This window comes from Martes martes (genome assembly GCF_963455335.1).
Source record: "Martes martes genome assembly, chromosome: 2".
Lineage (NCBI taxonomy): Eukaryota > Metazoa > Chordata > Mammalia > Carnivora > Mustelidae > Martes > Martes martes.
This window is the reverse complement of record NC_137889.1, coordinates 15,022,480-15,048,454: the sequence shown is the minus strand read 5'-3', so window position 1 is coordinate 15,048,454 and position 25,975 is coordinate 15,022,480. Positions and strand designations below refer to the sequence as shown.

Genomic DNA, 25,975 nt, shown 5'->3' with positions numbered 1-25,975 from the left:
CACTTATAGTAATATTGCTACTTAAGAATACATTCCAAATTAGTACATTCAACTTCTCCACTTCGGTCATTTTGCCTCTTAATGCTTGAACAGAAGTAACTCATAATTTCCCAAAAATATCCTGTAAGGGATAAGAAAACATACAATGATCTATTGTTCTTTTCCAGTTCCCCCTTTCTACTATCCCCACAGGATCCCCATCCAAACAGCCTCTCTGCCACACTAGTCACCCTTAAAACCAGACTTGTAACTTTCCATAGCAACACTAATTAATGATTCAGAAAATCACTCAATTCACACTTCAGTTTACCCCAAGAAGTCCAAACTCCCTCGAGAATCTGGACCAGATTCTAAGCCACTTTACAGTCTCCCCAGAATCGAAACCACTTAATTATTTTATTTCTTATTGTTCAGCCAGGATCACATCCTGTCCCTGACCCAGTACCACCACCTATTTCTCTTACCTGGAATGCCTCGCCTGCCTTTCCCAAATTCTTCCTCTTCCAGGCCCAGATCAAAGTCCGCCACCTCTGCGACAATTCTGTGAAAAGAAACTACTGAATTCAGTCAGAAGACATCGCCTCTAGCCAACCCTTTTACTATAATGAAGTCTCAACTAGACTAATTAGTATAATCTACAGGAAAACAGAAAACCGCTGCTGCTGCCTTAACTGAAGTATCATTTTGGTAAGAGAGCTTAGTACAGGAAGGGGTGTGGGCATCCCAGCGGGGTGACAGGACCTGTGCAACCACACTACCTATGAAGAACTGCGTGCTAAACCACTGGTAGGGTTTGGAGAGGGTCCTGGTCTCCAGTTTTACTGCCGCAGAAAAAGAGCCTGCCAAACACTGGTCCTCTCTCAATTTGGGAGGGATAAAGAAAGGCCCAGGTGTTCTCGAGATGCAAATCTAACTCAGGTAATTCTCCTTTCATTAAGAGCAAATGAGTTAACTCTCTTAAACCCATGTGGGGATTGGGATTCGTACCTCCAGGAGTTGTTGGAAGGATAAAATAAGAAAATGTACTGAGAAAAATGTACTAAGCACTTCACAAAGGGCTGCCATACAGATATATACCTATATACACATATACATGACGACGTCTATTTATCGACAGACTACACCCCTGACGTACACCCGAATAGGCAGAAATGCTGGGGACAGGCTAGCTGCTAACGTGGGGTCCCCGACTTCGAAGGATGTCCTGAACCTCTTGAAGTTTGATGCAGAATTTGGTGCTCGATTGTGTTGAAGATACTCTGCGAAAACGACTCATTGTTTGCATCAGGGTCTGAACACAGTTCGTGAACCAGAACACGCGGGGAAATACTGAGCGCAGGGAAGGAGGATTAAGGGCCAGGGAACTGGGGGGTGAGCGAAGGAAAGGCCTCGGCACCACAGGGGAAGTACAGATTACCAGCGCGGGTCGCGCGCGGCCTGCTCCCCTACCTCCGGGAGGTCTAAGTGGGCGTCGGGCCCGCCTCTGACTCCCTCCTCTCTGCTCCTTGGGTCTCGCGAAGCGTTCAGGTGTCCCTCCTACTTTCAGAACCCCGCGCCACGAGCGGAAACCCGCCGGTCCTCAGGAGCAGCAGGCGGGACCCGTCTTCAAACCGCGCGCGAGGGCGAGGCCACAGCGCGGGGTGGGCGTGCCGACAGGAAGGGACGCTCAGGCCTATGAAGGAGCGGCATCGGGGCGACGGGGGCGCGAGAGGAGTGCGCTGGGCCTATGAGGGAGAGGAATATGGCAGGCGGGGGCGGGGAGGAGAGTGCGCCGGGCCTATGAGGGAGCGGCATGGGTGGGTGGGAGCGAGAGAGCGCCGGGGCTGGAACGTGTCTCCTAAGCAGGAAGAACAAGGGGGCGGGACCGGGGCGGGGCTAGGGGGCGGGGCCTCCCAGGAGTACACCTTTTAGGGCTGCGGGCAGAGGCTGCGGTTTAGGAAGCCTAACGAGTGCGAGAGGAATCCGTACGTGGCTGTTGTTTGGAGGCTGTGCGGTGAGTGCTGCCATCGGCCCTTCCCGCCGCTGCCCCGTCAGCCCTGGGCCCGCTCCCTCCATCCTCCCAAGCCCTGCGCCCGCCCCGGCGACCTGCCCGGGCCTGCAGCTGCTCCGGGGAGGAGGACGTGGGCACGGTCCGTGCAGCGGATCCTTTGTTATGGCACCACGACGGGTGCGAGAACGTGCACTGAAGCCTGCTTAGCGAGACACCCGAGGGGGTGGGCGAGACCAGGGGATGTGGAGGCCGAGAAACGGAGATCTGGCTGGAAATATGGAGCCCGGAGGACTGGAGGATTGAGAGGCCGGGCCGGGAGCGTCGGGGCCGGGTTGCAGAAGAGTCTGGCCCCGGGGCCCCGGGGTGAGGGTGGGGGGCGCCGGGGCCGGGTGGTAGGAGGTTGGAGCGGGAGCCGAAGGCAGCGGGATGCTTGAGAAGTGAGGGTGGCTGGGACCTTGGGCTGAAATTGGATCGGGAAAAGAGGAGCGGATGACCGGCGCCAAAAAACCTGAGCCTCGAGAGGGCGGGAGGCGAGCCAGGTGCTGCTCCGAGTCGCGGACTGATCCTCCTATTACTGGAAGAGGGCTTGGTCTCTGCTGCTTTCTCTGTCTCGGGCCTAGATTTTTTCGGGCTGATTGTGTGACTCAGTTTTCCAGAGAAGTAAATTTCAAGCACTGAATTCCATTTCCTTTTCAGACCTGCAGGCTTCCATAATTCCTTGCAGCTCTTCCCTGTGATTATGTGTCTGTTGCCAAAGTCACCTGGGAGCTGCTTTAAAGTCCCCTCAGGCCATGTTGAAAAGGGTGCCTTTCCCAATCCTCCTTCCTCTTGATTTCAGTGGGTCTGTTCTAAAGCCATGCAGTAGTTGCCCCTGTCCCTGTACTCAGTAAGTGGCATCCAAGCCAAAAACGAGCGTTCTCAGCTACCTCTCCCTCCCTGTTCCTTCCCCAATTAGCCATCAAGCCACCGGGACCTCCTAAATATTGGTGAGCTCTGTCCACTCCTCTCCATTTTTGAGAACCACCCTAGGCTCTCACCTAGCTACAGCAGCCTCCTTATTGGCCTCCATACTTCCAGACCCTTTTCCCTGCCCTCCATTCCATTCTTCACAGCACAAGCTGAATGATCTTTATAAAATAGAATTCTAGAAGGCTGCTCCTTTGCACATAGGACAAATTCCATCCCTTTAACAAGGCTAACAAAGCCAAGCATAGGTTGGCCCCTTGGTCCCCTCCCTTGTTTTCTCTCTCTTTATACCACCATTTCATTTACTGAACAGCCAGGCAGATCTTCAGACCTAGTCTCTGTCTGGAACACTCTGCATTCCCTCTTTCCCTTCATTGCATCACTTTCACTTGAGGAACTCCCACTTAGGTTTCTGTTCTCATTAGGTACTTCAAGGTTAAGTCTTCTATTATGAGTTCCTTTTGCATCCTACATTTCATAAAAAGCAAATGGCATATCCTTTGCAGTTGCTTGTCTACTATCTTCCCTGATAGTTTGTAAGCAAATTCCATGAGGGACTATATTTATCTTGTTATCTTGTTGTTCCTTATTGTTTTTCTCCATATATACAGGGCCTGGCACAAGTAATACCCACACGACAATATTGTGCTTTTTGATAATTATGCCCCATCTAGAAAAAATAAACCTATTTTGGGTTTACTTAGCAAATTATAATTAAAAGATGTGAATTAGAAAGAAATGGTAGAAGTGAAATATGGAGTCTCTGTGACAATGTGAATTTGCAAGATAGTAACAGGTGCCAAGGAAGGTGGTGCTCAGCCACTTTGTGTTGGAGTTACATGATCTCCAAGAATAACGTGTAAAGCTTAAGTCTTCCCTATCACGACCTGATGTTTGAGCTTTGGTTTTGCTTTGCTCTTTTGCAAAAGAAGGCTTTGAAAGTTAGAATGTGTTTTAATGAACAATTACTGGAGTGTGGCAATAAAACCTGTTCACAGTAAAAAGAAACGAAAAGAACCATTGTACCTAATTAAATCAGATTTGCTTTTGCTCTTTAAAAAAGGCCTTGCTTCCTGCCTGTTTAAGAAACTGACATGTTATCTGATATAGGCAGTTACAGTATTTCTTTACTGTTTTGCTTTCGAACCCAATTTCACACAATCTACTGCTTCATCCCCCTCCAGAGCTAAAAGGCAGTCTTTATTTTCATGTATGGCTTTAAAACAAATTTGGTGCCTACTATTAGATCTTTTAACTCTGCCTCAAATAGGGGAAGCACTGGTGTTTGGGCCCCAAAAAAGAGGTGGGAATTCTTAGACTGTTAGATAATGTTTTGTACACATGTAACAAATGTAGTGGAGGGGAACAGGTAGGTACTATGTTGTCAGACCACTCAAGGCCAAGTCCCAAGGTTGCCACTTACTAGCTCATTAAGTTAGGCATAAATCATATATACATACCTCATAGGGTTATTGTGGGGATAAAATGAGATGTCTTTGACTATGCTTTGTAACTAGATAATGTTACTTCTCTGCCTATTTTTTTCTTGCCTGCAAATTGCTTATAGAGCTTCTGAATTAGTGTAGAGTAAGATAAACTTTTCTTTCTTTTTTTTTAAGATTTTATTTATTTATTTGGCAGAGAGAGATCACAAGTAGGCAGAGAGGCAGACAGAGGAGGAAGCAGGCCCCCCACTGAGCAGAGAGCCAGATGCGGGGCTCTATCCCAGGACCCTGGGATCATGACCTGAGCTGAAGGCAGAGGCTTTAACCCACTGAGCCACCCAGGCGCCCCAGGATAAACTTTTTTGATCCCTACTGAGCACTGTCTGGCAATTGCCTTGTGGAGCTGAATAAGGGAGTCCAGGTGTGAGTCCCACACAGGGATAGGCTACTTGGCTCTAACCACAACTCCATACACAGGTTTACTGCAGTACTCTGCACACAGTTCAGCAAATTATGACAGTGCCAGTGACAAATGAATAAATACTATAGACTCTGACTTTTCCCAGTTTCAAACCTTCCCTGGCAGGCAGGGTTTCTTTAATCCGGTGGTTGTAAACCAGAATGTGCTTCTACAGAGGAGTGGTTCTAAGCAGGAGGGAAGAGACGTTGTAGGTTGTAATTTTTATAAAAGGCATCCAAGATCCTTCATTCTATATTTATTTTATACAATATATGACTTTAAACAGTGGGGAAACAATTCCAGCTTGTCTTCCTGGTCGTGGGGCCCTTCCAGAGAAAATGAAAGAATGGTTTGATCTGTTTGTATGGCACAACTGAACTTAGTTTAGTTTACCCTGTGTTTTATTTTACTTGCTGCTCAGTGTGTTTTCACCTTAATTACAAAATAAATATTAAGAGATTGACTACCAGGTCTAATGGCAATGTCCAATTTGGTGATTCTTAAAATTCCCCAGAGAAATTGAAAGACCAGATGGGAATGAATTTCAATAAGACCTCTAGTACATTACAGCTGAAATCTGTTCTCATCCAAACTATTGTGAGAAGTCTGTTCTTTCTGTTTAAGTTACTAAATCTGGGTATGTGACTGCTTTTGAGACTTTGTCCTCTCTAATAGGTCCTTTTTTTTTTTTTTTTAAAGATTTTATTTGTTTATTTGACAGAGATCACAAGTAGGCAGAGAGGCAGGCATAGGGAGAGGAGGAAGCAGGCTTGCCGCTGAGCAGAGAGCCCAATGTGGGGCTCGATCCCAGGACCCCAGAATCATGATCTGAGCCAAAGGCAGAGGCTTTAACCCACTGAGCCACCCAGGCGCCCCTCTAATAGGTCCTTTCTAATAGGTCATAAATACAATCCTGATGTTTCTCAAACTCTTTGGCAAAAGTATAGGCTTCCCAGAAGTCACAATGGAAAGGCTTCACTTTGACTTTACAGGCATATAGAAAATGTCTTAATAACATGAGACCAGATATTTGACTTTTAGAAGGAGATTACCCAGTGTAACAAAAACACCATAACTGTCATTCCTGTTTTGTTCATTAATTAGAGTAAGTGCATTTATACTATTTCAGTATCTCTGCTGTCAGTTTCTGTCAGGTCCTTTTTGTTCTCTGTCTCATCTTAATGAGAGCTTTTAGGTTATGAATTTTAGTTTCCTTCCTTGAAACTCTGGAGAGTATTACCCTAGTCATGGGGAGGAGTGGGAGTCTGCCCTCTCAAGGCGGACAGATCCTGGTTTGAGGACTAGCCAAAAAGACCTGAGTAAATAATAAATGCGTACCTAAATAAGTAAAAGTACCATTTGGCTCAGAGGCTAGCCCAGACAAGCCAGCATCAAGAGGAACTGTTTGTTACATGACACTTGTACACACCCCTCAAATCACATATGGCATTGTGATTCTTTGGCCGTTTCTTTGGCTATGTGTTTGGTAAATCTTTACTCATAATTTTTTTTTTTAAAGATAGATCCATGATCCATGATAGATGATTCATAAGTGAGCAGTATTCATTCTGATGTCACGTTTGGAGATTTCAAACCCCTTTGAAACCAGGCGTTACCCTTTGCCTCAGCTTCCTTTTAGAACAGGCCCTAGGAATAGGCTACTGCTGTGTGACAGGTTAGCAGAGTAGAATCTGGCAAACTGTTAGTACTAATTTAATGTCTTATTTTGAAATCTCTACCATAGGCACACTTTCAAACTGTTCATTTTTAATAACAGGGTTTTGTGGGCTTTTTAATTGTTAACACTTTATAACTTGATATCGACATTTCAGTTTTAGAAATTAATTTTCATTCTGCTGCCTTCACTGTAGATCAGTGTATCCTGCTTTACTGCATTATTGCAATATACAATGGTCTCTTTAGTCGGCTAACGAGAATATAAATAGGAAAACATTATGATTTTTCACTTGTTTAGGAAAACAGCATGAAATGTTTAAATATCTATTTTAGAGTGACCATACATTTATACCGACAACCTTTTGTTTTTGTTTTTGTTTTTGAAGATCTGACTGTAGCAGCTTCAGTGGCAAGCATTAAAGGGGTCTAGGAACTAGAAAAGTGAGTCTAAGACCCAAGTTCTAATTGCCATCTAATGCCAGTTGGTCTATTACAATTTCTCCAGGATCTAATATATGTTTAGAAATGTATTTTATTATCAGCAGCATCCTGAGTTGATGGAAAGAATTACATCAGTACAGGAAGAATCAGTGTTAATTTCATTGCTGTGCTAGGATATATTTTTTAAACCCTTTTGATATCTTTTCCCATTTATGTTTGTCAAATGAAAGTGTTCTAAGAACTTGAACTCCTGTGATCACTTAGAGTGTTAAATATTTCCCTTAAGGGATCATTTTTTTATCCTTCTAAGATGAGATCACTATCCCCAGTATAATTTGTATTCAGCCTGGCATTAGCTAATGGAGGTGACGTAATGCTAAGTGTGACAAGTTCTGCAAGAACCAAAGCTCTTTCTCCCAAGAGTGTGGATGTGGTGTTTCCATGTGGAAAAAGCAGATGGTGACAAGAAGAGAGTAAATGTGCACATGTCTGATGCAATGGGGATTTTATTTACCACCGTGTAAATTTGTGATAATATACGAAGGCCACCTGATCCTGTTGCAATATATATGGTTCAGGTACTGATAAAGAAAGCAATGAAACTCATCATAGGATGTGTTGCTGAGAAATCCTTATCAAATAGTATAAGAAACTGTTTTAAATCCCATTCTAAAGAATTCATATTTTTTCCTTCCAGCCACCAACTGCCTTACTGAAACAAAATTGTCCATCTCATGCCTAATATCAAATATCATTAAATTACAATTACTTGGATTAGGCTTGATCTGTATGAAACTTTCTTTAACTATTAAAAGTGACTTGGTTAAAGTTCAATAAATGTAGGAAAAGGAAGTGATTACTTAAAAATCACCTACTATTTAGGTGAAATCTTAACATTGATATGAGCCAAGAAGCCAAATATTTTAAAACTCTGGAAAGCAGATCACTATTTAAATTTAAACTTTCTATAAGGGTAACATAGTTTCATCCCATAGCTGTATTGTTGGCAAGAGATAAAAGGTTGGTAGAAGTTAGTATTTCCGTCAGAATTGTGGCACTGTTTGCAGAAGTGTTTGACATAAGATCTTAAAGGCCTCAATCATATGTGGGAACCCATCAGCATTTAGGGGGTCCTGAACACATACTGTGTACCCTACATTTGGAAAACCCATCCACAGGGCCAATTTGAAGCAAACTGGGGCCAGAAGGGACATGGCAGGAGCTCCAGGTTCAGCTTTAGAAATTTCCATTTTTATGAAGTCTTCTTTCCCATTCTGTTCTCTTTTCTTTTTTTTTTTTTTTTAAGATTTTATTTTTATTTATTTGACAGAGAGATCAGATCACAAGTAGACAGAGAGGCAGGCAGAGAGAAAGGGGGAAGCAGGCTTCCCACTGAGCAGAGATCCCGACGTGGGGCTCCATCCCAGAACCCTGAGATCATGACCTGAGCCGGAGGCAGAGGCTTAACCCACTGAACCACCCAGGTGCCCCTCCATTCTGTTTTCATTCCAGATTTACTACAGGCTGGCCATAAAGTCTTGAAACATAGATAATATTATTTTCTTATGGATTGTAATATAATAACAATAATAAATCACTTACTATGTGTTTGCCTCTGGTTTGAAATTGTTAGCCACTCTATAACTATTCTGTCAATTCATCAACTTAACCACAACTTTGTTTTTTCAACCACGGATGGATAATTGTTTTGCATTACAGTCTACCCAGTTAGAATTGGCATGCATGGGGCAATTTGGTCTCTATATTCATGGTTTAAGAAAGTTTGAGATTTCTTGTACCTAATCTATGTTTGTGGTATGTGTGAAACAGAAAAAGAAAGAAAAAGAGGGAGACTAGAACATGGTACAGAGCAGCCAAAAAAAGATAGCTACTTTCATAGTAGTAGCATTCCCCTGTTTTTGTCATTCTTGAAACAGGGCTGAAAGTTGAAATTGACCACACAATCCTGGTTGATGCAATCTACCCCTGCCAATAGAAATTATTTTATAAGGTAAACTTTGTTACTATTTTCTAGGTTTAAAAAAAAAATACAGATGTTGTAGAAAATACAGGAAAATATCAAGGAGTAAATAAGTAGCCAGTAATCCCATCACCCAGAGATAGCCACTGATGGATGATAGGTTAATGTGTAAAGATGCTGGATAATTACTTTGGGTCTTTTTCTTGTATAGAAAATTGAGATTATATTATTTTATAAAACTTTATAACCTATTTTTACTTAGCCTTATATTATAAGCATTTCCTGTATAATTTAGTTCTTTAAAAAAGTTTTATAGCTGTTTTAACTAGTGTATGGATATACCACAACGTAACTATTCTCAATTCTCAATGTTCTCCTCTCCCCTCCTTCCCTTTCCCTCCTCCTCCCCACCCCCGGGGTTATTTTTTCTAGGCTGTGTTCTTAGAAGTGTAATTTTACCAGATCAAAACTTCTAAGTTTTTATTGAGGGATAGGAGGACATAGCAAGATGTTCTCAAGAGATAATACCAATGTATGCCCCTTGCAGTAGTGTATGAGAATGCCGCTCTCCCACACCCCTGCTAGCATTGTATGTGATTGGTTTTTGGTATTACTTGATTATAATACATGGGTAAATATACACGAAAGTACACCTTGGACATTTTGGGATTCTTGTCTCATAGTTTATCTTCTAAGAGAAAATAGGAGCAATCTTATAAGAAGTACCTCATCCTCCTTGCATCACATTCGCCCTCCTTCCACATGTGCCCCAATAGTTTGCCCTCCTTCTCCTGACGGGGGATGAACCCTTACTTGTTCTTAGCTGAGACTAAGCCCTCCCCATATGTGAGAGATTTGCAAATCCTTCATCCCTTCAGGAACTTTCTCTCCTCTTGCCTTAATTAATTTCTCACTTTCCACAGATCATTCTCATCAGCATGAAAGCATGCCTTCCATGGCCCGTCTTCAAAACCAAACATAGCAAGAATCTCTACCCCTTGTCCCCCTCCAGCTCCTATGCCATTTCTCCTTTCCCCTTCCCTGAAAAACTGCTTGCTCACTTGTGTTCTCTTTACTCATTTTTGTTCTCCCATTTTCTCCCCAACCCACTGCCACAATTGATCCTTTTAAACTATAATGTTTGAAAATTCTAACATTTGGCTGTTGTGTAAATGTAGAATAAATATGTGACAGGTATTTTATTTAATTAACAATAGAACCAGTAAGATACTAAGACCAGTTCAAAGGAGAATTCAAAGAGCAAACAGGTGGTTAGGTATAGTGAGATGAATTTGCTAATAGAAGCAGAACTGGTTAATATCCTACAGGGCAGTGAAACATAATTTGGAAGGGTCATTTTTCTATAGGTCAAAAATCAGTTGCATCATTAAAAGACAAAATTGGGGCGCTTGGGTGGCTCAGTGGGTTAAAGCCTCTGCCTTCAGCTCAGGTCATGATCTCAGGGTCCTGGGATCGAGCCCCACATCGGGCTCTCTGCTCAGCAGGGAGCCTGCTTCCTCCTCTCTCTCTCTCTGCCTACTTGTGATCTCTATCTGTCAAATAAATAAATAAAAATCTTTATAATAAAAAAAAAGACAAAATTCATTTTTGTTGCTATAGGCAAGAACCATTAGCATGGCTATCCATTTTCTATGACTTAATTTCCTACAGAGTTGTAAAATAACCTAGTTATTACAAGGTCAGATAAAGGGTTAGTATCCAAAATCTGTAAGGAGCTTATCAAACTCAACACCCATAAAAACAAATAATCCATTTAAGAAATGGACCGAAGACATGAATAGACATTTTTCCAAATAAGACATTCAGATGGCTAACAGACGCATGAAAAGATGCTCAACCACAGCCATCAGAGAAATACAAATCAAAACCAAGATGAGGTACCACCTCACACCTGCAGTATGGCTAAAATTACAACACAGGAAACAACAGGTGTTGGCAAGGATTCAGAGAAAGAGGAACCATCTTAACACTGTTGGTGAGAATGCAAACTGGTGCAGCCACTCTGGAAAACAGTATGGAGGTTCCTCAGAAAGTTAAAAATAGAACTACCCTATGACCCAGCAATTGCACTACTAGATATTTACCCAAAGGATACAAACATACCGACTCAAAGGGGCACCTGCATTATCAACAATAACCAAATTATGGAAAGAGCACAAATGTCCATCGATGGATGAATGGACAAAGAAGATACGCTATGTGTGTACACACACAAACACACACATATACTCACAATGGAATATTACTCAGCCATCACAAAGAATGAAATCTTGCCTTTTGCAATGACATGAATGGAGTTACAGTGTATTATGCTAAGCAAAATAAGTCAGAAAGACAAATACCATACGATTCCACTCAAACGTGAAATTTAAGAAACAAGACATGGAGGAAGGGTGGAAAGAGAAAGGGAGGCAAACCATAAGAGAGTCTTAACTATAGAGAACAGAAGGGTTGCTGGTGGGGAGGTGGGTAGGGGATGGCTAAATGCGTATGGGTATTAATGAGGGCACTTGTGATGAGCACAGGGTGTTGTATGAAAGTGATTGATCGCCACATTCTACTCCTGGTACCAATCTTACTTTCTATGTTAACTAACTAGAATTTAAATAAGAACTTAAAAAAAAAAAAAGACACACTATAAAGTCAACTAATCCTCAAGATTCTTCTAGACCATGCCCAGCACCACACTGAAATGCTATACAATTATTTCTTTTGCTCATTTCCAGGTGTTGGACAATTTTTTCCTGATAATCCCCACTATACCCGTGACCTTCTTGCCAAAGCCAACGGTCTGTCCTCAACTGACTTGACCTCTTAGCAAAATTTAAAGCATGGAACATTCCTTGAAAGACTTCTGCATGCTTTGGTATACAACATTCATCTGCCTCCTCCCCACTTACCTCCCCTTCTCATTTCAGTCATCTCTCTTAGTCTCAGGCTGGCCTTGTAAATAGCAGAGGGCCCTGTGTATCTCCAGTGCTGATCTCTCCCTGAGTTCCAGACTCTTAACTACATATATCCAGTGTTCAGCTCTAATCTAAGCCACCATCATCTCTTTCTAGAACTATTCTGTAAGGTTTTCCATTGGCTTGTGTGCCTCTGCACCAATCTTCTACAGTTGATTCTTCACTCAGCAGCCAGAGTGATCTTTTTAAAGCATGCCATCCCCCCTCTGCTTAAAACACACCAATGGTTTTTCCTTGCAACCAGAATAAAACCAAAGCTTCTCTTGGCTCCTGAGGGCCCTGTGTGATCGCACCTTCCCTACTTCATCTCTTTTTATGCCTTCCCTTCTTTTACCATGCACTGGTCAAAATGGTCTTCATTCTGTACCATGAATACCCCAAACTTTTTCAGGGACTTTGTACTTCTTGGTCCTTCCCTGTGAAGATAACTTCTGTGTCATTTAGATCTTGATATAAACATCACCCAAGAGATGGCTTCCCCAACCAGCTTAGCTAAAGTAGCTTATACTTCCAGTCTCTCCATGACTTTACCCCATTTTCTTTTCTTCATTGTCCCAATTAGTGTCAGAAATCTTACTATCAATCTGTAATTATTCTTCCTTTCTAGGATGAAAGTTTGAAGGTAAGAACTTTGTCTTGTCTTCCACTCTGTCTTGGTGCCTACAGTGATACCTGTTACAAAGCATGTGCTCACTAAGGTTGTATTCACCATCCTCCCTTGGTTTTCTAGAAAGCCTATAGGAAACAAGATGGTAGAAAAGCAAAGAGTCTTTGTTAGAAAAGCAAAACAAAGACTGACTTTGAGAGGAAGTAAAACACTGCTCTCCTCTGTGGTTGAACTGAAATGGTCACACTTCCTTTCTTCCATATTCTTGTCTCCAACTTTTCTCACCATAGGTTCACACAGTATTTAGGGAGAAGGCAGGAATGAACTTAGCTTTGGAGAACAGAAGAGGTCTCCTTAGCTTTGGGCTTGGAAAAGGGTGGATTTGGTAGGGATTTTCAGTTTGGGATGATGAAAAAGTAAGTTCTAGAGATGGATGGTGGTGATAGCTATACACTAATGTAACTATACTTAATGTTACTGAGTTATATACTTAAAATAGTTAAGATGGTAGATTTATGTATCACAATTTTTTTAAAATTTAAAAGTGGTGAGGAATGCTAGGACTTTCTGTAAAGACTTTTGTGGTTGGCTGAGACCTATTGATGGACTTTTATATTCTTTTACAATTTCTGATCTTAGTATACGCGTCAGGTTAAAGTTGTATTTTGATTTGTATTTTTGTAGTTGCCGGGCTTCTAGAGGCTGGAGAAAGTCAAGAATTTGGGGGTCTGTTTTTCTCTTTTCTTCATTTAGGGAGGCAGATTGCCATGGGAAGTACGTTTACTTCTGGAAGGCCAGAGAAGACATGGGAGAACTCCAGAAGACAAGTAGTAAGGAACTGGCTTCTTCAGAGGCAGCAGAGCAGAGTGGGAAGGAGAGGGCCTGAGTCACTTAGCTCTGTGACTGTGGACAGAGTCATTTAATCACTAGAAATGGGGTTTCCTGACTCTCAGGAGTGTTGGGAAGAGGAAAGATGAGATGCCTAGCACAGTGCCTGCTGTCTAATAGGTCCTCCGTAAGTGCCAGCTGCTCCGATCATAAGGACTCGCTCACCGTGTCAGGTCCACTGGAATTGTCTGATGGAAGATTGAAAGCAGAAACTTTAGTTCTCTCTTCCAGGTTTCCCTGGCCATTCTACCGCCCTAGATGAGTGGGTGGAATTCTCAAGCCCAGTTTCAGAATAAAGATTACATGGAAGTTTGGACTTCCTGGTACTGTGTCTCTTGAGAATCTAAAGCTTTGTAGCATAGTAGTATGTGAGCTATACCATTGTGATGGGAAGTTTCTGGGTTTCGTCTTGACTGTGCTGCGTTGGAAGACTAAGTTCTTAGCAATGAATGACCTGATCTGTTGTGAGAGAAACAAACTGCAATCTGTATCTTGATCTGGTGGGAGTGGATAAATGTAAAAATTTATCAAGCTGTGTGCTTCTTACCTGTACACTAGATGAAGTTCATAGCTCAGTTAAAAAAGAGAGAAGGAGAGAGAAAGAAATGGACTACATTGCACATACTTTTAGAAAGGATTACTGCTCTCAGGTTTGACCCCCAAAAACCTTTAACAAGAGAGGAGAAGCTGGGCCAGGAGTGGTAATGCCAGTGGTAAAATGTCCATATATAGCATGAATTTGGAGAAATAATCATTGGAATAATTAATATAATGCAGTGGTCGTTTGATGACGGATTAACTTCTGTCTTCTTTATATTCCAGTTAGAAGTATCCATGGAGAACAGTGAACACTCAGTGGATGCAAAATCCATTAAAAATTCAGAAACGTGAGTATTTCTATTGGATATATTCTATTCTATAATATATTCCTATATATTCTATTATGTTATATATTATATTATATATTCTATATATATTCTATATTCTATATGTATCTATTCTAATATATTCTATTCTATAGTATATTTCTAATAGAAAAATATTCTATTTCTATCCTTTATAATGAAGGAAAGATGTGTAGGTAATACAGCAAACTTGAAGGAATGGGGAAGCAGAAAGGGCTTTCAAACTAGAGAGAACCAGCTGACATCCTCCCTTGGCCACTGTGTGGCTTTTGCACATGTTAACTTATCCTCCCTGAATCTCGTCTTTCAAACCAAACTTTCATGATACTGTGGGGAGGGTGCAGGGCACGATGAGGTACAGTGCCTGCCCCACAGTCAGAATCCCCAACCTGCAGAAGGATGCCTTAGGAGAGGCAGAACTCGCAATTCTTCTGTGCCTTCCAAAATCCGTCTGCAGAATGACAGCTTTTGTGTTTGGAGGAGATTTTTGGCTTTCTGTTTATTTATGAGTTGTTTTTTTTTCTTTAAAGATTTTATTTATTTATTTGCCAGAGAGAGCCCAAGGAGGGGGAGCAGCAGGCAGAGGGAGAAGCAGGCTCCCTGCTGAGCAAGGAGCCTGTCGCGGGGCTTGATCCCAGGACCCCAAGATCATGACCTGAGCCGAAGGCAGACATTTAACCGACTGAGCCACCCAGACATCCCTATTTATGAGTTTTAAGACTAAAATGAAATGCCAGTTCTGAGTCTGGGGAAGAATTGCCTGCTTTTAGGTGATCTTGCACCATCTGTTTTTCTGTCTTCCTCTTTCCAGTAGTTGGCGTATTAATGCTTCCCATAACCAGATGATGGAGAAAGGAAAAAGACCAAATGTAAACACCGTTAATGTAATTCTTGTCATTATCACTTGGGATCCCTTGTGGAACTTTGAATTCTGAAAGTTTCTTCTGAGACCCGGTATTATTATTTTAGACAAAAATAATAGTCATTATTTAGTGATCTTTGTACTAAACAAAAGTATTACAGAATGATCACCAGGTTACCAATAATGATTTAGCAGTGTCTGTTTAGCTAAGGAAATTTATTAGAAACTAAACTTTTGAAATACAATCTCATTTTAGAAGGTTTGGGGTCTTTTTTTTTTAAACCTTTTAAGTGACTTACACGTTTTCTACCTTTTCATATCGTACAGAATATAATTTAATAACAAATTGCACAGGACCCCAAAACAGATTTAGGTCTATTTCGATCTGATGATAAGTTATGCTCGTGTCCCTCGGCTTTTGAGTCTCTGCTCTGCATCAGGTGTGTCCCCCTCCCCATGCAGCTATCGTGTTGCTGGTAGAGGAGCCCTCCCTCCTAAGGAGGCTGCAGGGGGTGGTAGGGAATTACAGTTCTGGGATCCACAGTCTATGTGATGTTCAACAAGTCACTTGGCTTTCTGAGCATAAATTTTCTTACCCGTAAAATGTGGGGATCTTCACCGTTAGCTAAATATAATTGTTTCTGACCTCGACTGCTTTAATTTACCATTTTAATCTTTTTCCAACAATGTTTGTAGAATTGTATATAATCTGAAATACTCTCGGGTTAAATGTGTGAGGACATGGACTTGAGGTGTTGATGTTTGGCGTCCCTAGACCTGATGTGTCCCGATCCTTGGACTAGATCAGGGGTCAGGCTTGCAGTCTATTTTGGTCAAGTTTTATTGGGACATAGCCACACACATTCCTTTACATGTCGTTCTGGGCTACTTTCACCAGCAGAATGGAGTAGCTGCTTCAACAGAGACTGTACCTGCAAATCTCAAATACTTAATGTTTGGCTTTTTTGAAAAAAAGGTTTTTTGATCCTGGTCTAGATAACAGGTTTTTGGATAAGTGACCTGCAGACAACTATTTCCAATTCTTTTCAACAGTGATCTGTGTATTAACTGTTAATTTGTTCAGCTCATAGTGTTTAAGGAACAATTTAGGAATGGTGAAAAATACTGTGCTTTGAGATGTATTTGCATTTTTTTTGGTTTCCTCTCATTTTCAGGGTATTTTTAAGATCTTACTCTTGAGAGATAAATATCTCATAAGCTTAAAGAAATTTAAGAATTTTAAACTAGGGGCGCCTGGGTGGCTCAGTGGGTTAAAGCCTCTGCCTTCAGCTCAGGTCATGATCTCAGGGTCCTGGGATCAAGCCCTGCATTGGGCTCTCTGCTCAGCGGGGAGCCTGCTTCCCCCTCTCTCTCTGCCTGCCTCTCTGGCTACTTGTGATCTCTGTCAAATAAATAAATAAAATCTTTTAAAAAAAAAGAATTTTAAACTATAAAATACATTTGGTGAAATTTTATAAAAATTTAAAGGAAAACTTAAAATGTAGAGAGTAAAAGCCTGAACTCTGAAGCCCGACAGGTGTGCTCACCCTTGGCTCTGACGGTGTTTGTGTCACCCTCAGCACTGAGCCTCAGGGGTACTCATTTCCACATCTGCAAAATGGTTTCTCATGAAATTTAAATCAGGAAAGACCTGTAGCACAAAGCCTGACATTCATTCAACAAATGTGAACTGTTCTTATATATTATAAAATTTGTATTACTGTGAACAGCAGCATCGGTCATTTCTACCTTTAACTGTTTTTTGATTTCCAAACAGAAAGATCTTACATGGAAGCAAATCAGTGGACTCTGGAATGTCCTTGGACAACAGTTATAAAATGGATTATCCTGAAATGGGTTTATGTATAATAATTAATAATAAGAACTTTCATAGAAGTACTGGTATGTACCCTAACGTAATTTTTAGTCCTCTTCAAATATTGTACCATTTACGTTTGGTATAATATAAAAAATAGAACTGATGTTATTAGTTAGTAAATGATAACACAGAAGAGCCACAAAGTAAGGATAGAGCAGGATCCTACACATAGTTCATCATGAACTCTTGATCTTCTGCCCATCATCAGAATTTCTCCCTCTTCCAACAGCTATCCTCCCATCTGTATGTTGGCTGTCCTGCCCCAAATTCTATAGAACTCTTGCTTCTTTATCCTCCTGCTCCCTCTTTCATTCTAACAGAAAGATTGCAACAAATAAGGAGCAGTATATTTTTCTTTCCCAGAACTGTGCGAGGCACCTCATAGGTATTATCTCGTTTAATTTTTGCAACAACTCAGAAAAGTAACCACAATTAGATGCTGAAAGGTTAAAATTCTGACACAGAGTTCACACAGATCGTTTAGTAGTAGAGCTGGGACTTGCCCTTGGTGTGTGCCTGACCACGCCCCAACCCTGCAGTCTGAACTCTGAGTCCACCTCCTTCCAGTGAAGCACTGCTTCACTTCTTTGTATCTTCATTTGCTGTATTAACTTTTTCCTTTCCCCCCACAAAAATGACAGAACCTTATCTTAAAGAGACCTTTCTTTAACCTTGCTTCTTCTTAAGCTTTGATCTGATTTTTATCTCCTCTAAATTTTTGAAAATATGTGCTATAAGCTTGCCATCTTCATTTCTTTCCATCCCTCTTGAATCTCTTTTTTGTTTTCTACCTCTGCAGAAACTGCTTTCTTAGGTTCTCCATGGCCTGATCACTAAATCTCTCTTCTCAGTCTCTGTACTGGGTGTGACTTGAATCTACTGATACGGTTCGGAATTTTTTTTTTTTTTTAAGAGAATATAAACCACCAAATCCCTTACAATCCCAGAAAGTTCATTAAAATCTTGATGTGCTGATTGTTTTTTCCTGAGAGTTTCTTTCAAAGCTTTATTTCATTCATAATCTGTAAGCAGTATTGTATCCTGCTTGTTCCACTTGATGTAATATAAGCATCTTTCACATTGCTATATAATTATCAGATCTTTTAATGATTATATAGTATTCCATTTGCTTAATTTGCATAATTTATCCTCTGAATGGACATTTGGGCTATTTCTCCATTTCTTATTTTTTATATTTATATTGATGCTGTGATAATTCTTTGAATCGGCATATTGATCACATTAGACTTAATTTTTAATTAAAGAAATTAGAAGGAGCAGATCCAATTTAGGAGGCCATCTATTGGGCTGGTGGTGAAAATGGCCAGAAGAATCCAGGTTGCCCTGGAACGATAAGCAGAACTTGGTGTTAGAATAGTTATGAGGAAGGAGTAATGGGAAAAATAGGTGTCTGAATCTGAACAAAAGTCTTTGTATTGCTTTTGGCTTTAAGTTGAGATGCCACCTTCAACCATCAAATACTCTACATCACGTTGCTAGTTATGATGCCCACTTCCTGTAGAATTTTACATTGTGGAACCTATTCTTTAACAACCATAACCACAAATTACTTAACCCAGGAGTCTAACTTCAGCATGCGAATGAGCTCTTCTTCTGCTTTGAAATGTGAAGGTCAGGTCCTCACAGTGCTCTCCTGATAGTCTCGTGTTTTCTCTTCTGCTGTTAAATGGCTCATGGGGCGCCTGGGTGGCTCAGTGGGTTAAAGCCTCTGCCTTCGACTTGGGTCGTGATCCCAGGGTTCTGGGATAGAGCCCCACGTCAGGTGCTCTGCTCAGCGGGGAGCCTGTTTCCCTTCCTCTCTCTCTGCCTGCCTCTCTGCCTACTTATGATCTCTCTCTGTCAAATAAACAAATAAAATCTTTTTAAATAAATAAATAAATGGCTCACAACCCAGGACCAGAATTCAGTCTCTTTGTCACATAGCTGCATGGTGTCCTCATCCTCTCCAAAGTCAAAACTTTGATGGGCTTATTTTAATTTTACAAAAATTACCTATGGCCATAATATAAATTTCAGAAACTACAGATTAATAAAAGAAAAAGCATTAAAGTCACTCATAGTCACACTACTCAGAGATGCTTTATCAACAGTATTTTGTGGGCATAGGCATTGAGTCTTTTTTTGTATTAATACGTGTTATAGTTTACTCAGTTCTAAGGTGTGTCTTCTCTAACACTTTGGCATTTTTAGATCTGAGCACCTTGTATAGTCAGTCTGTCCATTTATGTGGAGAGTACTGTAAAGGAGAAACTGAAGCCCAGAACCCCTGGGTACAGGACTGACACTAGCCTTATTACTTTCAACAAGTTCCTGAACTTCTCTGTGCTCCCTGTCCCACATCTGTACAAGTGAAGCTGGTCACAGTCACTGTCACACTGGTGTTTGGAAGGGTTGAAGGAAATTACTCATAGCAGGATGCCTGGTGAACAAGATTAATGTGGTAGTGGTTTGTGGGTTTTTTTTTTTTCTGAAAGCACATTAAAGTAGTAATGGATCTTAAAATTGTTGGGAACCTAAAAAATACAGTTCCTCTGAATGTGTGAGATGTGTGTATTGTTATATATAGCATTTTTTCTTACACAAAAGTAGGATCCTGTTGTTTTACAGGTTTTTTTTAATACAATGACCATTTCCCATGGCAAAATTTTGTGTGCGGAAAATTTTTTTTAAAGATTTATTTATTTGAGAGACACAGAGAGAGAGAGAGAGAGAGAGAGAGAGGGAGAAATCGGGGGAGGGGCAGAAGGAGAGAGAGAATCCCAGGTAGACTCTGGGCTAAGCTTGGAACCCACTGCAGCGCTTGATCCCACATCCCTGAGATCATTACATGAGCCAAAATCAAGAGTCAGATGCTCAACCGACTGAGCTGTGTCATGTCTACAGAAATGTTAATGGCAACACAGGAGTCCATTACGTAAGTGGATCATAATTTATTTAACCGAACTTCTCTCGTTAAGCATTTCAGTTTTGTTTTTCAGTATCTAAGCAGCTGTGAAAGATATCCTTCTGACCATAGCACTGATACAGCTTATGTTATGAAGTGTCTTATATGCTAAGAAACTAAAGAGACTTTGTGTTAGATCAAAGTCATTGAATTTTCTTAGCAGTTGAATTTATTGTGGATTGTGTGACTTGCTGAATAGTTTATTTCAGAGGAGTTATTTTTTTTCAATGCAGTTATAAGTAATCCTTTCTGTTTTCAAGGAATGGCACCTCGGTCTGGTACAGATGTAGATGCAGCAAACCTCCGGGAAACATTCACGAACTTGAAATATGAAGTCAGGAATAAAAATGATCTCACATGTGAAGAAATTTTGGAATTAATGGACAGTGGTAAGAAATAATTAAAAGAATGACCTCCCTTTATTGTCCAGTTTTATATTGTGGTATAGCTGTAATTATAATAATAAGGCATGAGGGGCACCTGGGTGGCTCGGTGGGTTAAAGCCTCTGCCTTTGGCTCAGGTCATGATCCCAGGGTCTTGGGATCGAGCCCCACATCGGGCTCTCTGCTCCGTGGGGAGCCTGCTTCTTCCTCTCTCTCTCTCTGCCTGCCTCTCTGCCTGCTTGTGATCTCTGTCTGTCAAATAAATAAATAAAATCTTAAAAAAATAATAATAATAAGGCATGAGAACTAGGGCACCATATTCTATATAATCCCACATTTTATATACATAAAGTAAAAGTTATTCATGCTACCTCCCTAACATGGTTTGAGGTATGTTGACTGCCCCAAGGTAGGTTTTCATGATCTCTCAGTTCTGTCCTCAAGTTTCTTCATCTTCCTCCTGTACAGTTTAAATAGGAGATTGATGGGTGAATGAAGTTGTATTGTTTTTTATGTTTATTTTCCTTACTTGTAAACATTTTTCCAGTCTCTAAAGAAGATCACAGCAAAAGGAGCAGTTTTGTTTGCGTACTTCTAAGCCATGGGGATGAAGGAATAATTTTTGGAACCAATGGACCTGTTGACCTGAAAAAACTAACAGGTTTCTTCAGAGGGGATTACTGTCGAAGTCTGACTGGAAAACCCAAACTTTTCATTATTCAGGTAATCTATACCTAAACAACTTAGTTACTGAGGATTAATCAGGGATTAATTTGCTCATTTGTGGATTAGCCAATGGATTTATTTTTTTCCCCTGAAGCTACTGAACAACTCTAACTTTTTTATTCATTTAAACTACCAGTTACAGGGGTGCCTGGGTGGCTCAGTGGGTTAAACCTCTGCCTTTGGCTCAGGTCATGGTCTGAGGGTCCTGGGATCGAGCCCCGCATTGGGCTCTCTGCTTGGCAGGGAGCCTGTTTCCCCTTCTCTCTCTGCCTGCCTCTCCGCCTACTTGTGATCTCTGTCTGTCAAATAAATAAATAAAATCTTAAAAAAAAAAAAAAACTACCAGTTACGAGATAGAGAATAAATATTCCTTTAAGACTTGAATCAAAAAGATTCCTCATTTTAACATCCATGTTTACACAGCCTTTACTTTTCTTAGAAATAACAATTCTGTGTATACACACATATGGGTTTTTTGTTTGTTGGTTTTTGTTTTTTAAAGATTTTATTTATTTATTTGACAGAGATCACAAGTAGGCAGAGAGGCAGGCAGAGAGGGAGAGAGGAGGAAGCTGGCTCGCCACTGAGCAGAGAGCCCGATGCGGGGCTTGATCCCAGGACTCTGAGATCATGACCTGAGCCGAAGGCAGAGGCTTTAACCCACTGAGCCACCCAGGTGCCCCTCACACATACGGTTTTTAATAATTTTTTTTTTTAAGTAGTCTCCACGCCCAGCGTGGAGCCCAGCATAGGGCTTGAACTCATGACCCTGAGGACAAGACCTGAGATCAAGAGTCAAAGGCTTAACGAACTGAACCATGCAGGTGCCCTTAAATGCTTATTTTCTAACTGCTAGGCCTGCCGAGGCACAGACCTGGACTGCGGTATTGAGACGGACAGTGGCGCCGAGGATGACATGGCCTGTCAGAAAATACCAGTTGAAGCGGACTTCCTGTATGCCTATTCCACGGCCCCCGGTAAGACAGTTTCCAATAATGGACGTTACCTGGAGAGTCTAAACACAAAGCAAGTGTTCCAAAGGCTGCCAAGGTTTTAACACTCATAAACAGCTAATGGTCTGTATTTTAAGGTAACAGAGAAGTGTCAGAAAGTTGTCTTTAAGCAAAGTTTGACTGGAAGATGTGCATTTATAAGAAACTGGGAGGATGGGGTAATCGGGTAATGGGCGTGACGGAGGGCACGTGTTGTGATGAGCACTGGGTGTTACAAACAACTAATGAATCGTTGAATACAACATCAGAAACTAATGATGTACTGTATACTGTCTAACTGAACATATTAAAAAAAAATAAGAAAGCATACTTCCACAGTGTCCTCCATGAACTTAATGCCAGATAGGATACTATATTATAATATAGGGGATGAATTGTAATCTTGTGATACGGTACAGTACGTGCTGTATTGTCACATTTTCCAGGAATTCTTTGGAAGATAGGAAATAATAAAAGTAAACCTGAATAGTGTGTGAGAGGGTAGAATGGAATGGGGGAAAAGAAATAGGTTATTCCATGTTAGTGTGGTTGTGTTGTACCTGTCCTCCTATAAATAAGTATTGATTGTGCAATTTATTTATTATACAACTAACTCAGGGTGTCACAAAGTTTGGAAATAGAGGACAGATGTATATTTAAAGAATGTTACATTTTTAAATACGTTCAATATGATTTCTTTTTAACCTCAAGACAGTTCAGGTAAAGTACTTCTAAATTAGAAGCAATAGATCTGAGAACTAATCTGAGAAAAAGTACGATGGATACATTGTGTTCCGTTTTTTTGGAGTTTTGAATATTCTGTAATGTCTTTATCATACTTCGTCTGGATGCCTTGTAGACAAATTTAGGACATGCAAATGTGTGCATACATAAGCAGTTGATGTCTTAGGTGAATCGGTAATCTGATGGCAACATCATGCCTCTTAAGATGGTATCTCTTACACGTTAGTCCTGTACCTTTTTTTTTTTTTTTTAAGATTTTATTTATTATTTGACAGAGAGAGACACAGTGAGCGAGAGAGGGAACACAAGCAGGGTGAGTGGGAGAGGAAGAAGCAGGCTTCCCGCTGAGCAGGGAGCCTGATGCGGGGCTTGATCCCAGGACAATGGGATCATAACCTGAGCCGAAGGCAGACGCTTAACAAGTGAGCCACCCAGGTGCCCCAGTCCCTGCATCTTTTGCATGTTTCCCTCTTCCTCCCTATGAGAAGGGAAACCCAGACAAGAGAACTCACCATGATTCAGTGGGGAAGGTAGTTCACACTTTTTTTTCCTTACCAAAAGGAGAGGTGTATGCACAACGCCAACCCCACCCCCAGCATCATCTTCCCTGAAACAAGAGGAGGTGTTTATTTCCTTTTTATGGCTGGTAATGCGTGTGGATCTTTGTGCTTGTTTTTACCTTTGTGATTATGTAATCTATAAAATCAGATATTCATGGCACTTTGGTTGTTACTCTGCCTTGTAGGTTACTATTCCTGGCGAAACTCAAAGGACGGATCCTGGTTCATCCAGTCACTCTGCACGATGCTGAAACTGTATGCTCACAAGCTTGAGTTTATGCACATTCTTACCCGGGTTAACCGAAAGGTGGCCACAGAATTTGAGTCCTTTTCTCTTGACTCTGCTTTTCATGGAAAGAAACAGATTCCATGTATTGTGTCTATGCTCACAAAAGAACTGTATCTTTATCACTAAAGATGGATGGTGTTTTTGTTTTTTTTATTTTTTGGTTTTTGGGGTTTGTTTTTTTTTTAGTTTGTAATGCCAAGTGAGGAAATGGTTTAACTGATCCTGTATTTTCCTCTCATTTTAATCTAATTGAATATTTCACATGGTACTTTGGAACCTGCTACTTTTATAGCAATAAAACTATGAGACTACCTCACACTCAGAATCAGGTAGTCGAAATTGAATTTAATTAGGAATAAATAAAAATGGATAGTAGTACAATCGTTGTGAGAGGAAATGTTTCTAAATCAACTGCCCTGAAAATTAACAAGTTTCAGTGATGCTGTTTTGAATTTTTAAGTAATTATGGAAGAGGTTAAACACTGTAATTATGAATTTCAATGATCTTAATGTGCTCCTGTATGAGAGTATGTACTCTGATTTTTGTCAAACCACAGACATGCTAATGGGGAATAATGTATCCTAGAATGTGGGCTCCGTGGGCAGGGTCAAAGTCCTAAAGACCTACCTTGATTTTAGAATCAGGATTTGGAGACAAGTCAGCTGTATTTTTTGGTCATTTGTCTGAGAGCATGGTTTTGTGATGTTGGGCCCAAGCATGTCTTTGTTGCAAAAAGTCATGTTTAGTATTGAAAAGGAAACTAAATATTTTGCCAGAGAAATTGTGAGCAAATTTCGTTGACTCTCACGAGGAATTTAGCTAAATGCAACATCAAGGGGGGGGGGTAGGCAGAGTTAGAACTGCAAGGTGCAGATACGCAGCTGTCCACCAGCATCCATATCCTGTCCTTTGTGCCTGAGCCAAATCCGTTGAGCTTCACATGCCAGCAATATATGTGAAGAGATGTTATGTAGAAACCTCACACTGTCGATCACGCTGCTAGCAGCGTGAATTAAAGAAACTCTACAGGAATGCACTAAAATACAACTTACATAGTAACCAGTGAAATGCCACGAAAAACAATAAATCACTCAGCTGGGCACTCCCGTCATTAAAAGATGGTTTGAGCCTGAGCAGAAACACAGCAGCCACAGCCTGTGTGATGAGGGCGGAGCCCTGGACCGGCTTTGGGAAAAGCCCTGCTAGCTAGTTTTTCCGTATGGACTAGTGTGCGTGGAAGATACCCCCCCACCCAAGGCAGGAATCTCCAAGAGAGCTAACCAACTCAGAAATTTCTGAGATGGAAATTTTCCAAAGGTGCTAAGAGTCACAGCAGAAACCATAGCACATTTTATGGCACAGTTTTTAAGCGTGTTATTTTCTGTTGAAGTTTACAGTCAAAGGTACAAAAAATGGTAATTTTAATGATGTCCCGTTCATTGAATGAAAGGCCCTTGGCACGCAGGACCTTAGAAATCACCAGTCTCCCCTCTCCTCTAGCGCCTGGGGAAGCAGCCCCCACCATGGAGGTCAGCCCCGCAGGCCTCCTCCCTCAGACAGGCCCTGAGTCCTTGCTGCATCCCGGGGCCTCAGGGGTTTTGCAGTCGTGACATTTAAGGTAAGCTATCTCTTGCTCAAAGAAAGAAACTGACATTTATAAATGACCACTCTTTGTTTTACCTGTGGAACTTTTTCTAAGTAAATAAGGCATGTCCTGGTATCTTGAGATGTGTTCCTGTGTGACGATTTTGTAAATTTTTGTTATGCATTTTTATTTCAAAATATAAATTTTAACTTAAATCACTAACATGTTCAAGTTTTTGTTGTTCTCATTTCTGATATGGTGCCGCTAACTCTAGTTTAAAAACAGTTTTAACCAAGATCTGGAGCTTGATTTAGAAAGGGTGCAGCAGGATTTGTCATCAAATATTTTGAGGTGGTGGCGAATTACTGAATAGGATAAGCAGAGCTCTCTTGTTCCCAGGCCCTGTCACTGGGGCCCTGTTCCTAAGATGACCAGGATGCCAGGAAGGATAGCAGGTCTGCAGAGACCACAGTCCCTAAATACGACCATGTTTTTGTTTGTTTCCTTGCTTTGCAGAATGGTAACAGTATAAAGGATATTGCTGAAGGACAACATTTTCCACCACATGCATTTTCAGTGGGGCTAATAGAAGGGGAAAAAGAACTTGGGAGACATGTATGTCAAACCAGGAATGTCCCTGG

The 25,975-nt window shown here is 41.1% G+C and overlaps 1 protein-coding gene across 3 annotated transcripts; it reads left to right on the top strand.

Moving 5' to 3' along the window:
• The first annotated feature begins 1,871 nt into the window (after window positions 1-1,871).
• On the top strand, window positions 1,872-25,563 carry CASP3 (caspase 3). 3 transcript variants are annotated; one of them, XM_080797142.1, is made up of 8 exons: window positions 1,872-1,993; window positions 13,308-13,384; window positions 14,265-14,329; window positions 16,987-17,111; window positions 20,314-20,442; window positions 20,985-21,160; window positions 22,020-22,140; window positions 23,645-25,563. In XM_080797142.1, exons 2-8 carry the CDS (start codon window positions 13,322-13,324, stop codon window positions 23,872-23,874), a joined length of 909 nt encoding a protein of 302 aa, XP_080653268.1. In that variant the 5' UTR covers window positions 1,872-1,993; window positions 13,308-13,321; the 3' UTR covers window positions 23,875-25,563. The 3 variants fall into 3 exon arrangements, with proteins under 3 accessions (XP_080653268.1, XP_080653269.1, XP_080653270.1); XM_080797143.1 differs by lacking the exon at window positions 13,308-13,384; XM_080797144.1 differs by lacking the exons at window positions 1,872-1,993; window positions 13,308-13,384 and adding an exon at window positions 15,159-15,301 and having other exon boundaries at window positions 14,268-14,329.
• The last annotated feature ends 412 nt before the right edge of the window (window positions 25,564-25,975 follow it).